The sequence below is a fragment of the Ostrea edulis genome, chromosome 7 (assembly GCF_947568905.1).
Source record: "Ostrea edulis chromosome 7, xbOstEdul1.1, whole genome shotgun sequence".
Lineage (NCBI taxonomy): Eukaryota > Metazoa > Mollusca > Bivalvia > Ostreida > Ostreidae > Ostrea > Ostrea edulis.
The window spans coordinates 41,905,125-41,920,104 of record NC_079170.1 but is presented as its reverse complement, the minus strand read 5'-3'; the positions used below and the strand labels follow the sequence as shown (position 1 = coordinate 41,920,104).

Here is a 14,980-nt window from a genome sequence, read left to right as displayed (position 1 = left end):
TAATGGAATATTGCTACATAAATGTGGAAAGTTGACGATGGAGAAGCTGAAATCATCCCGTTTGTCATACAGTTGAGTTGTCAGTTTGCCGTTAATGTCTACTTTCAATAAAATATCTAAGTATGAAGCAGAAGTGGACGACTCTGTGGTGTCCTTTATTTCGAGCTTACAGGAATATATCTGATGAATACCAGTTCTTTCTATGCAATATCTGTGAACATATTAGCTTTGTATCGGGTAAGTTTCCAAATTTTGCCAATTGTAACTTTCATTTCTTGTATAAGCTGTTTGACTGGTGCGTGCCCAATAATATCACCACCACAATGTAGAATGATATAACCAGGAGGGTCAGCAACTTTCAACAATGTTTTGATCTTGTTGTACATTTCATACCAGCCCATACCCCATTTTCCTTGCCACCAAATAGACACATGTAATATATCCATTAGTCCCAAGTTAACTCTATCTGGTCTGATTCTAGCTGCTAAAAATGCTCTTTTGACTATTGATGAGCTCACTACCCAATTTTGTCTCGACTTTTCTCTAACATTTATTCCGAAATTGCCTCGTCATAAAAGGAAAAGGTATTGTATTTACCAACTTATTTCCGTTAGGATTTCGGAATAGTGTTTCCGAAAAAAAAAATCCCCAGAAATAAAACATATGTAAGTCTGGCTAAAATAAATGGATTTATAGTTAAGTCTATAAATCTTATTAAATTACAATTACCTGTAATTGAAAAAAAAAGTTCATTCAAAGATTATTTCCAATTACATGAACAACTGTGATTAGCTATACTCATTTACAATTACTTTTTTCAATTAACCTATCATTTTGTGTAATGGGAATTAGTTTAGCATTGTAAGTTTTTATTACGAAGTTATTGTTAAAGTAAAATCATATGGAATTTCAGTGAAGATATGTAATCTTATGAGAACATTCTACTCAAACTTCAAATGCAGTGTCATTTTGAAAAATACAATATCAGATTCATTCTGTATCAAATCAGGGATGTAACAAGAGTGTACAATATCACCTATTCTCTTTTAAATGGTCATTGATTGGATTTAAAGACAAACAACACATGAAAATAAGAGACGTATTCAATGTTCAGCCACCTAGAAAACTTGAAGTTTAAGACGACCATGCAGAAGTCTCCGGAAACATCACCCATTGACAAGAGATAAACTAAACATGCTTTCCAAATAAACTGTGCTAACACCAGCACCATGAAGACCAAGGTGATGGCAATCAATGCACCAGCAGAACCTGTCGTATTAAATGGGGGGCCTCTAGAGGAAGTAGATGCTTTTACTTAAGTGGGAAGTATTCTTAGTTTAGATAACGGAACTGGGAAAGACAAAAAAGCAAGTTGAGGACCAATTTTACAACGGTAATGTTAAATCCGTCATCTTGTATGGGTCGGAATGCTGGAGTGTTATTTACAGTGATATGAAGAAAGTAGAGGCATTTTACAACAACTGACGTAGAACAATAAGCTTTATCTCCTGTCCAAATAACATCAGTAACAAGGACTTGCACCAGAAATGCAAAAGTAACTGCATTACATTAGAAATGAACCAAAGAAGAATGAGATGGCTTGAACATGTAATGAGAATCTATTGGTCACTTGCTTGATTGTGAATTTAAATTTCCAATACTAGCACACTCGTATAACGGTGTCATCACATAAAGCATATAATGGAAATTTCACAAAAAGACCTACATTCTTATCAAGGCATACAAATAGGATCACTGTGTCGTTGATAAGTACATGTACTTAGATAAAGTATGCTTGGTTTTCATATAACACGTAGTCAAATACAAGATACCAAAGATATAGTCACAAAGGCAGACATTCAATTTTAGCGATGATATCCGCACTATTCGCCTTGCAGCTTTGTGCCTCAGGACTTGGATTTCTACTGGAGGGTAACCTTGGGCATCCTGGACAGGGAACAGCTGGTATTTCAATCTTTATGAAAGATAAAGATTTTAAGAAGTCAAAATGATGGTATCAGAAATATGAATTTGACATTTTTTTCAGTTGAGTTTTCCCTCACGATTGCCAAGATATCTTATGGGCTGGGTATTCTGAGAGCAAGGTGTACACTATTTACCCCCAGGGAAGTGGAAGGCTTGAAGTGTTCTGTGATCAACATACAGATGGCGGTGGATGGACGGTCAGTGTTGTAGTACATATATTTCTATTTGTATTACATGTACATATATTTCCATTTGAAATTCACAACTTTGCATTTGTAATACATACATTTCTATTTGCACATGCGTTACACAACTTTCCATGTATATTTTACATATAACTGTTGTTCGGTATCATGTCGCCTTATACACTTGAGTGGGTATTTACGGACTCGTGTTGATGTATCCATAAGACCTTGATGGTGAACATTGCTCTACCCAAATTACAGGTTTTCCAGAGAAGAAATGATGGCACCATTGATTTCTTTCGCAATTGGATTGATTACAAATATGGGTTTGGTAACATATCGGATGAGTTTTGGCTAGGTGCTTATAGTAATTTGAGTCCTTCTGTCTGTCTAATATAATCATGAATTTCTTACAATTTCTTTGTCTACCAAACGTTTTCAATTCATAAAAGTGCTAAAAACCCCATCCTTCCTTTTAAGAAACCGTTTGCCTCGATACATCTTGTGTCTTCTAAGGTTTTTGGACTTCGAATAACGTATCCTTATTGTCATCCAGGAAACCACCGAATTTACGAAATCGTGAAACAGGGATTCTACGAACTTCGCATTGATATGGGAGATTTTAACAGCGTCAGAAAGTACGCCTTGTACAAACGATTTTCAATTGGTGACGAGCATAGTAGTTATGTTCTGACGGCAGAAGACTATGACGGAAACGCAGGTGAGTGGTTTTGAGTAAACCGTCATGCTGGCGTTTTACAATTCAGTCACGAGATGTGATTTATACATAAATCGTGTGACAACTTTAAAAACAAAACAACGATTTATGCTGCTTTTCAACTTAATGTGTAGCAAATGACTTGACCAAACCCTGTCAGTGAATTTAAACAAGATCTAGCGAACATTCAATTAAAACCAAATAAATTCACTCTGCTCCCGGGATCCGTGATTCCGTAACTTTTAATGATGTATTCCTTATAGGACTTAAGATATTGATCACTCACTGTTCGTTATCATCACCTTTTCACTGTCCAATTGTTTTGGTTTTACGACTTTGTTATGAATTCAAAGAATATAAATATCAATCATTCTAGTACATTTATATCTAGTAATAATTTCATTTTTATTGTATTCTAGTCTCTGATTGGTCAAATTTAAATTGAAGAACACAGATAATTTTTGTATAACCTACATTTGGTATTGTGATACACACGTTTGACAACCGATTTCCAAGGACTATTTTCCTCTCTTTAAATTTACATTACAGCACTGTTGTGGGCATTATATGGAATACAAAGTCCGCGTGTGCAATAAGATATTTCGGTTTAGTACACAGATTGTTTTTTCGTTGTCAAGAAAGACGTATAAAATCTACTTGTACGCAAGTCACTAATGTAAAACATCTTTCTCTGCATGACGATGAGATAATAAATTAAAAGAAAAATATATTATATTCGAATTAATGATTTACCAAGTAAGCATTGCCCTGTTCATTTTGAAATACATTTCTCACCTGGTATGGGGGAAGGGGGGGGGGTACTGCTTCATTGCTAGATCTTTCAACAAAGCAAATAAAAATAATCTTATGTCACATATCAGATGACGTCAGTAACATTAACATGTGGATCGCGATTTGTCACTTCCTTATAGCCTACATATGTTCTTGTGTCAAATTTACTATTAGCGACAACGTTGCAAGCAAGGGTAAGTTTTCATGTAATAGAATTTTTCATAGAGTTAAAAGCCGTAAATCATTGCATTTTCTGATATTTGATGACTTATTTCTAGTTGGCCTAAACAATGCAATATCCCGTATTTAACATCCTGAGCGATGTTAAAGTGGACATCGATATGCGCAGTGAATGTATAGCCTACACATGATTTCCGTCATGACAAACCTCAAAGCTTCACATTGAAAAGGCCTAATTACGTTGACTATATTTGTATATAAATAGGCCCCTTAAAACTAAGGTGGCTGCGCAGCTCAGTTAAGACAATTCACAGTGCTGTTATAAATGTACCTCTGCGCACTTCGCACCATATGCCGTCACAATGAAAAAGTACGTCACAGCGTACAGGTTCCGATAGTTGTATATCGGGGAAAGTGTCATGATATTTTGTAGTTATCAAGTGATAAACTATATACGTGAAAACTTATCGTATCAAATGATTATATATATTATTCCTTTATGGTATCAAATCATTCTCCCTTTGTAGACGGTGTCACGTGACCCCATCTATTAGTTTACTGTCAGGTGAGGCCTCAAAACGGAAGCCGTTCGGAGAGCACATGAATTGAATCTACGTGGAAGAAAGCAGTGCATAAATTGTGCTGAGCATTTTGTACACAGATTTGAAAAATGTAAGATCAATATTTTGAGAAAAAAAATACAATATTTTTATTTTTCATTGATTTATTAGATGAATTTGAATTATCTTTCAAACAATAACGATTGTTGTTTTCATGAGCAAATATTCTTACTTTGTTTACATCCGGCCTTTTTAACGAAAGAAACCGAGAATATGCGAATGTATCCGGAGTTATTCCTTCTATGCATGCATAAAGATAGTTTTAATGCAAGACAACAATATTGCCCCCGAAAACTGTACAGGCGAGATTTTTTTTTTTACGTTTTTCTTATTTATTTTGTAGTCAAGGGGTCAAAGTCTCTTTTTCACTATATACAGTAGATTTGAGTTTGCCTCTAACTTTTATACATGCACTTGCTGGTGCATGTTTATCAGACTTCAAATCCTGATGACATTCAAGATTCATGTTGCTTTTGAAATACAAGGGCCACATGTCAATGTCAACATCACACTAAATACCTAATGCGGTCATTCAAAGTTTCATACTTATAAACTATATAGAATACAAGCGTGCATAATTTTCCAATTTGTAACTCGGCCGTACGCATCTTTGATGCATAATATTTTTGAAATTATATGATTTACAGTTCTTTATAGTATATTATTTAAAAAAAGATGGCTGGCTTGTGGACTTGTGAAGTTGTATATTTATGATTGACTATCACATGTATATAACTTTAATTGGATAGGAAATCTCAAGTCCTAATGTGTATCAAAAAGAAATGATGTAAATAATTTGCTAAAATTTTTTACAATTTACATGTACATATTTACAGTTCCAGTAGTTTAGAAACTATTTTTTATGCCCCCGAGATCGATGATCAGGGGCCATATTGTGTTTGCTCTGTCTGTCATTCTGTCTGAAACTACAACCTTGCTAATAACTTTTGAAAAGTAAGTTACAGAGTTTTGATATTTCACATAAGTATTCCTTATGACAATACCTTCCCAAAGGTATCAACATTCTTTACCCTATGACCTCCATCTTGGTGTTTGACCTACTTTTTAAAAACTTTAACCTTGCCAATAACTTTTGAACAATGAGAGCTAGAGCTTTGATATTTCATTTGAGTATTCCTTGTGACAAGACTTTTTTGTGGGTACCAACATTTTTTACCCTGTGATCTTGACATTGGAGTTTGACATACTTTTTGAAAACTTTAACCTTGCCAATAACTTTTGAACAGTAAGAGCTAGAGCTTTGATATTTCATTTGAGTATTTCTTGTGACAAGACCTTTTTGTGGGTACCAATATTTTTTACCCATTGACATTGACCTTGGAGTTGACCTACGTTTTGAAAATTTTAACCTTGCTAACAACTTTTTACAGTAAGTGATAAAGCTTTGATATTTCACATGCGTATTCCTTGTGACAATACCTTTCCGTTTGTACTAAACCTTTAGACATTTGACCTACTTTTAAAAAGATTGACATTGGTTATAACTTCTAAATAGTAAATATTAGAGCTTTCATATTCCACTTGAGCATTTCTTGTGGCAAGATCTTTCTACTGGTACCAAGATATTTGTCTTTGTGGCCTTGGCCATCTTCGGAATTGGCCATTATCGGGATATTAGCATAAATGCACCATTTCTGAAAGTTATGCATTGAATAATTTGATCCCGTCTGTAAGTACTTTCAGGACTTTGACTAATATATAATATGCACGAAGGTGATATTCATATTATATTCCGACCTTGAAATCGTCCCTAATCTGAAGGACTGATGCGTTTAAGAATTCCCTCGTGTACATAAATAATCTCATACTACAGACACAGTTGCAAAGTTCAGGTTCATCTGCTATAAAAAGCAATATGAATTTTTCTGATATATAATGTAAAACTTATACGGTACTAATTTTGATGCACCAGATGCTCATTTCGACAAATAATGTCTCTTTAGTGATGCTCAACCGAAATGTTTGAAATCCGAAATAACTATGAAGTTTTGGAGCTAAATATAGCCAAAAACAGCGTGCCAAAAAGTGGAGCCAAATTCGTCCAAGGATAAGATCTATGCATGAGGGAGATAATCCTTAATTTTGAAATGAATTTCTAAATTTCATAACAGCAATTAAATATACATCCGTATTTTCAAGCTAGTAACGAAGTACTTAACTACTGGGCTGTAGAGACCCTCGGGGACTAACAGTCCACCAGCAGAGGCCTCGACCCAGGGGTCATAATGTAAAACTTATACGGTACCAATTTTGATGCACCAGATGCGCATTTCGACAAATAATGTCTCTTCAGTGATGCTCAACCGAAATGTTTGAAATCCGAAATAACTATGAAGTTTTGGAGCTAAATATAGCCAAAAACAGCGTGCCAAAAAAGTGGAGCCAAATTCGTCCAAAATCTAGATATATTTATGCGTTTGAAAAGTGCGGAGACAATTTCTGTCTTGTATATTAGCGGTATGATATATATAAGAATGTGGACAACCCCTGGATATTCGCTGATGACTGGTGATATGTTGTTAAATTATAGCATGTTTAGTTTGAGTATGCATTTGATCCCAACACTTTTCATGTTAAGGATTTTTATTTTTTCCGAGTATAAGAATAAAAATTCAGCTGGTTACACGCAGGAACCTGAACTTTTGTTCACAAGCAGGGCCTCTTGTTGTTTTCCAAAAATAAAGTGTTACGTGATATTCAACTGACGTCACGGGAAATTATCCTGAGGGGAATTTACGGTAACTCAGTCACAGTCACTATATGAGTAGTATCGTTTCGTGGTTTAACCGTAACAAGTGTAATGATACCTGTGAATTTGAGGTGGAATTTTACCCCATGTTTATTGTGCATTTTACTATGGAAGCCCTTCACCTAGTTGTGTGCTTTCTCAGCAGGACACTTCGTCTTGGTTGCTAAGTGAATCATTGTGCGGCTCAATTGCCTTTTATTTTTCAGAATTTATAAAAATTTTGAAAAATGAGAGTTAGTTCCATTGTCTTTTGCGTTAAATGATTAGAAATGCTTATAATTATGGGGCATATTATACGAGGATAACCTGCTTTCGGTCAGTTTCCGCTGTTTTATAATCCACACCTCATAATATGCCCCAGAATTAAAGTCATTCCTTAAATAATTTGGCTTTTCCTATACATATTAATAAAAAATCAAATAACCACGCGTAGCTGGGTCTTTAATGCTTTCTTTATTTTATGTAGGGGATTCTCTCGCTGAGCACAGTGGTCATCAGTTCTATACAAAAGAACATGATACTAGTGGTAATTGTGCTGCTACTTACAAGGGGGCGTGGTGGTATACCGCTTGTCACTCATCGAATTTGAATGGGCTGTACCTGAACGGTGTGCACTCTTCGTATGCCGATGGAATCAACTGGGAAACCTGGCATGGGTGTTATTACTCATTGAAGTTTACAGAAATGAAAATCAGAAGACTTTAGAAATAAATATCACATGTACATTACTGAAGCCATTTGTCATTAGCAATACCGTAGAATTTCGTAATATTTTTATAATCAAACTATTTTAGATGATAATGAAAATTTTCTAATCAATGAAAAAGTCGCTACTTTTAAAAACCTGTGATCCTCACTTATCACCTGTATGCCACTCATGTGAGTCCATACCCGAAAACATGTTCTACCTGTGATCAACTTTTAAATCGAGGCAAAGTACTGACAAACAATTTGATGTTATGGAGGTGTCTACAATATCGTTTGAAGTGAGCATTTTGAAAATCAATGGTCGTTATAATGGTCTTATTTGCAAATACAATCTGTCAATGGGTCGAATGCTGTCTGACGTGTTTCATATCAATTGTTAGACCGTTCTGTACAAACTTATTTTACTACGGATTACTATGTTTAACTGATCAAGATATAGGGCTCACGGTGGATGTGGTGATCAACAGGGGATGCTAACTCCCCTTACGCATCTGATTCACCACCGGTATGTCCAGGGGTACGTGTTTGCCCAACTTTTAATTTTGTGTTACTTGTAGTCGTTATGAGATCGATCACTGCTCTTCATCTTCACATTTCGTGTGCAGGGGTCTTCTAATTTTCAGGGATGTGACTGAATTCCTCAGATATCAGAAGACAACTGGTCAAAAAGGGAGGAAAACACCTCACCCTACCGGGAAAAATATCATTTTCTGCCAATTTCAATCAAATTCAAAGTGTTTCATTTTTTTCGAAAATTGAGCAAATCAGAGGATTTCCTCTGAAAAGAGGAAAACTCACACCCCTGTATATTGAATTTGTATGGGCTTTGTTGGAGTTATCACTGTTTATTATTTTAAAGCTGTACGATCCGATGTCCATGCGTTATTTTTGTACATATTTACTTTAAAGCAGAGTAATTAGTTTTCAAAGTTATTGACTTTCCCTTAAGTGCATGCTTAAGGATGTTCTCTCCTGGTTTGAATTTTTTCAGAAGTATCAAACTTTTTTGATAAACCATTTTAACTGATACATCTTTATCCGAAAGACATTTAAAACATAGAAAAGAGTATGTTAGTGTGGACTTTAAAGAATTACAGCCCCTCAAAGTGCCCCTTTGCTGAAACTTAATTTTTCATGAAAATCACCAATGTTCACAAGAAACACACTATAAAACAAATATTAAAGACAGAATAATCTTGGCTTTCTTTTATTATATGAAAATTAAGCATAATTGATTATTTCAATAACTTTTACATAAAATACATCACCAATTCTACAAAAAATCAAGTATTAATTAACATAATTGCATAAAATATCACACAAATTTGAAGACCTATTTCCTCAAAAAATTCAACCTAGGGAGAATATCTATATCAAACTTTTTCTGAAATTACTAATGTAGATTTGAATCATATTTTTGCTTAATTTAAATGGAAAAAAATGTGTGGGGTAGTGTGCATTGGAACAAAGATTTGAACTATTTTGTGTTCCCACCCCTCTTCTTACACTGACATACATTCTAAACAATAACAATATACGATTTGTTATAAAATGTGTATTTTTCAATTCATATTTACAAATTCCATATATTTATTACATTATATGATAAATAATCAGAAAACATAAATAATATATGCATATATACAATACTAATTCATTTATAACTACAGAATGTGTAAATATCGTTATATGTGTGCACTAATCAGAAAACATAAATAATATATGCATATATACAATACTAATTCATTTATAACTACAGAATGTGTAAATATCGTTATATGTGTGCACTGGTGGCGAACACATATAAAACTCGGACAATTTGTCAACAACGATTTAAATGTTGCCCATGTTAAATAAATTAGGCCCCTAAAAGTTGAGTTTTTAATAATATCTCGTAGTACTTTCACAATCCGAAGGGCGCATGTGACGTCACTGTACCACGTGACTATCTACCTAATTAACTAGACTTTTTGAAATCGGGGCTTAGATTTAAGTCTGTATTGTGGTTAATTATCGCAAAATTTCGGCGAACGAACTATTAGAATTAATTATTATAAGCATAAAGAAGACAAAATGCATGTAATATTGTATACTTTGAAAACATGAAATGTGTCCTTTAAGTGAAAAGATTATTTAAAAAGTAAATAGTAGCGGGCATGCATAAATTATACATTGTCTTTTAGGCGTCTCTGAATAGCCTCACGCGGGTCAGGTGAATCCCAACATCAGGTATATATATCAAACGCAACTGAAAGAGCGTAAAACAACGAATTACGAAGAGGTATTTGATACTTTCATTTCTCTTAAACTTATGGCACGGTATTGTTGCAATAAAATACACAGCTTTACACAGATAAGATCAACGATGATCTGAATGTCTGAACTGAACACGTGACTTTAAATGACCGAGCGACGACTATTCGTAAACACCGATCTTAAAATCAAATAATTCTAGTTAAAACAGGTTATATAATGTATTACATGATGTGCAGCTTCATAAATACGTACGTGCAATGATTCAACAGCATTTTTACAAGTTGGAAAGAATTTGTCGGACCATACAATGGTACAACTCTAAATTGTTCATAACGCCATTTTGTCGGTCAATAGAATGTTTTAAGAAGGTGTCCATTATGATATCAGGCAGAGGTCGGCACATGAAACTTTGTGCACATGTTACTACTGACCACAATATGAAATTTGCCAAATAAAAAGTTTTTATCATGTTTATTTTAGCTTCAACATGGAATAACTACTGTGAGTTGATTTTCAGTGCCAAAAGGTCATCAAATACTGGGGAAAAGTGCAACGTTTGAACAGCTCTAAAATGCCATATAACTAAGACCTAAAGAAACGCAATATTTCAAATGTTAGATATACACTATATGCAATAACTAAGAGATTTTGTGTGTTTATATTAAATCATTTATCCAATTTATTAATTGTTAGAAATTGCACATATTTCACATCAATATATTTTACGATAATGATCAAATTTTAAGATCTCGTAAAACCCAATACAATGTCTCAATAGAAATAAATTATGTATAATTACGAAGTTGAAGAGGTGTATTTCAAATTACAAAAATAGATTTAGTGGAGAAAACAGGGTTTGATGGTGAAAAGTTGAATTGAAATCTCTGAATTTTCAATAAGTGCGAAAAAGGTCAGCTAGTTTTATCAACATTGTTAAACTACATATATAGTATGAAGTAGATATAACTAATCAATTATTGAAAGATTGAAATTGATAAAACTAGAACCTATGAACTTGACTTAATTCCTTCTCTCCTCGTGGAAAATAGGGCCATGAACAAGTCCTCTCCATTTACTTCTATCCTGGGCTGATCTTGCTGCCTCTGTCCATGACCCAAAACCTAGTTCTTTCCTCTCTCTTTCTATTGTTCTTCTCCATGTTTCCTTCGGTCTTCCTCTCTTTCTTTTTCGTTCTGGTGTCCAACTAAGGGCTACATATGGTGTGTTTTTGTATAAATCCGTAGCACATGTCCAATCCACTGCCATCTGCGTGTTTTTATCATAGTGCTGATCTTTGCTACTCCTACTATCTCTCTAACTGCTACATTTGACATTTTCATTGGCCAGTAGATCTTAAAGATTTTCCTAAGACATCTGTGCTGGAAGGTATCTACAAGTTTTTCGTCACCTTTTGTCATTTTCTAGGTCTCGCTGCCATACAATAACACAGCTATTATATTTGATCTGAAGAGCTTCATTTTTGTTTTTCTGGTGAGTTGGCTATTGCTCCAGATCTTGTGTAGCTTATGGAATGCTACTCTTGCATGGCCAATTCTTCTTATATCTTAATTAGTACCTCATGTCTTGTTTACTATTGCTACGAGGTAAATGAACTCATCCACATCGTTTATGTTGTTCCCATTGATGGTTATTGGTGTGTTGTTTGCAGCATTTAGACGCATAGCTTTGTTTTTCCTGTATTGATTTTTAAACCTGTTATAGCTGCGTATCTGTTTAGAGAGTTCAGTTTTTGTTGCATTTGATCTTTGCTGCTGGATAATAAAGCGATGCCATCTGCAAAATCTAGATCGTCTATTTTTTGTGTCATATTCCATCTTATGCCTGAGTTATCTGCTGTTGTCTTTTTCATTATCCAGTCAACTACCAGGAGGAACAAGAAACCCGACATGTTGCATCCTTGTTTGACACCAGATTCAACATTAAACCATTATGTTGTACCATTTACATCAACAACTGTGCATTCACTGTCTTCATACATTAATTTAACCATACTGATTATTTTGTCTGGTATTCCATAAGATTTCATGATCTTCCAAAGGGTTTCCCTGTGTACGCTGTCGAAGGCTTTTTCAAAATCGACGAAGCATAGATAGAGATTGGAGTTCCATCCTATAGCTTGTTCTAGAATATTACGTAGGAGAAATATCTGCTCCGTAGTGCCTCTTCCTGCCCAGAATCCAGCTTGTTCCATTCTCAAATGTCTGTCTACACCAAGTACAATTCGTTTTATTATTATTTTCCCCATTATTTTGGCAGTTGTTGCTATTAGTCTGATTCCTCTCCAATTTCCACATTTTTCAGGTCACCTTTCTTTGCTAACTTTATTATAAGTCCCCTTCTCCAATCTTTGGGGGCTTTTCCAGTTGTTCAGACAATGTTGAATAGTTTGGGTAGTTCCCTGACAGTTGTTTCTATGTCTGATTTCAATATTTCTACAGTGATGTTATCTACACCTGGAGCTTTGCCTAACTTCATTTCTTTCAATGATCTCCTTATCTCACCTTCTTTTGGTAGACCTGTTTCTATGTCTAATTCGATGGACTCCCCCGTTAGTATATCAGTAGGATCAATAGGGTCTGGTTTATTTAACAATTCGCAGAAGTGTTCCATTCATCTTTTTTTTTTTATATCTTCCTCTTTAGTCAAGAGATTTCCTTCCTTGTTTTTTACTGCCTCAACAGTTTTTGGACGTTCGTTGCACAGTAATTTTGTTATATCATATACAGTTTTCATGTTTCCGATGTTTGCTGCCTCTTGTGCCTCATTTGCTATGTCATCTACCCATTGTCGTTTATCTTTTCTAAAACTTCTTTTCACATCTTTGTCTTTGTCCCCATACTGTTCTTTTAGTCTAGCTCTTAATCTCTCTGATCTTGCACTTTCTACTTTGCCCTTTAGAACTCGCCTCTCTTCTACCTTTTTCCAACTGCCCTGGCTTATCCATTCCTGGTTTTTCCTTTTTCTATACCCAAGTACGTTCATGGTAGTTTCATTATATGCAGTTTTAATGTTGTTCCATCTTTCCTCTATATCATCAGGATTGGGACCTATGGTGCTGTCTTCACTGAGTGCATTAAATATATTCCTCAGTTCTATTTGGAATTGTTGCCGAACTCCTGGTACCTTAAGTTTGCATGTCGCAAATCTTGTTGAAGACGTTGGTTTCTTTCCTTTTTTGTGCAGTTTAAGCATTACTTTTGTGATTACTAAATTGTGGTCAGATCTGACATCTGCACCTCGTTGTGCTCTGACATCCAATACAGATCTCTACATGGCCTATCTGGTTCCTGTGTTGACCATTTGGTGAAGTCAATGTCTGCTTGTGTATGTCATTGTTTAAACATGGTTGAAGATATTGCCAAGTTGTTGATGGCACAAAATGATGCAAATATTTCTCCATTATCGTTCCTTTCCGAGTGTAAACCATACTCTCCAACAATTCTATCACCTCTTTCCTGTTTGTTACCTACTTTTGCATTAATATCGCCAGTTAGAATTAAAATATCAAGGCGTGGAGTGTTGTTTATGACTCCCTGTAGTTGTTCGTAAAAAAATATATTTTGATTCTTCTTCTGCATCATTGGTAGGTGCATACACTTGTATTAATGTTGTTTTTTATATACTTTGACCAGAACCTGGCAGTTATGATGCGGTCGTTAATGGGTGCCCATTCGTATAATGTCTTAGCTTTCTCCTTTGATATAGCAATATCAACTCCATTACTGTGATTTTTCCAGAATTTGTCCATCTACATTCGCTTGTTCCAAGTATATCTAAGTGGTATATCTTCATTTCTGCTATTACTTGTGCGGTTTTTCCAATTGAGTACATAGTTCTTACGTTCCAGGATCCCAACCTGATGATATTGTTGGGGCTTGCTAGCATATCCTTCTGTCCCCGAACTTCCTTTCGGCTTTGGTTCTTAGACATCATGCTTGCATCTCTGTCCGCTATGAAATCATGCTTTGGAGTATGCTCGATAGCTATGTTTATCCCACGACTTCTTATTGACTTGTTCATAGTTTCCGTAATTAACTTCCTTTTTATGAGGTCGGGTGATTAGCCCTACGCTCAACCTCATTGAGGTGGTTTTTCTGTTGGGGTTTTCCTTCCCTTATATGACAGTCTTTTTTAAGACTATTGGATGCCATCCCCCATGTTTTACATCGGAGTGTCCCTCTAATATGTAAGCTGCTATTCCTGGTTGCGAATCAACCTATCCGGGTTTTACATCGGAGGTTTCCTTTTCCTAAATAGATAATCATCCCTGATTTTCGACATCATGTCTTGCCGGCTATATTCCCATAGCTGGGGCAATGTTGATGAGTGCTAGGGCGTGTCCACACACCGGTGGGCCTACACACTGCATCTATGGGGGCCCTTGCTGCTCCCAGATCCTCATTAGTTCGGCCTGGTCCCGAGAGAGGCCAGTAACCGTGTGTTGCCAACGTGAAGGCACTAATGAAGTCTTGGTACATTCAAATATAAATTTTGTGTCTGTGTATACATTCTATATAGTAAAGGCAAAATAATGCTTAATTATGTAAATCATTATATAAAATTTTACAGTGCTGATTTTTTAGGTCATTTCTGTACCCTGAATTTGAGATAATGGTCAACCAATTAACACACACATAAAAAGTTAACATTAACAGTAAAGCAATTGCCTTTCATGAATCTTAATTCATCCACTCACATTACAAACTTGACATTGGCAGATCCAGCGGGGGACGGGGTTAGAACA

The 14,980-nt window shown here is 35.2% G+C and overlaps 2 protein-coding genes across 5 annotated transcripts in view; one reads left to right on the top strand and one right to left on the bottom strand.

Moving 5' to 3' along the window:
* Positions 1–14,980, bottom strand: part of LOC125653487 (TPR and ankyrin repeat-containing protein 1-like) — an 82,352-nt gene that overhangs the window by 63,407 nt on the left and 3,965 nt on the right. The window lies entirely within an intron of this gene.
* Positions 1,872–7,979, top strand: LOC125653489 (fibrinogen C domain-containing protein 1-A-like). Its single transcript, XM_056145696.1, has 5 exons — positions 1,872–1,965; positions 2,053–2,183; positions 2,433–2,529; positions 2,728–2,892; positions 7,718–7,979. The coding sequence occupies exons 1-5, from the start codon at positions 1,872–1,874 to the stop codon at positions 7,954–7,956; spliced, it is 726 nt and encodes a 241-aa protein (XP_056001671.1). The 3' UTR covers positions 7,957–7,979.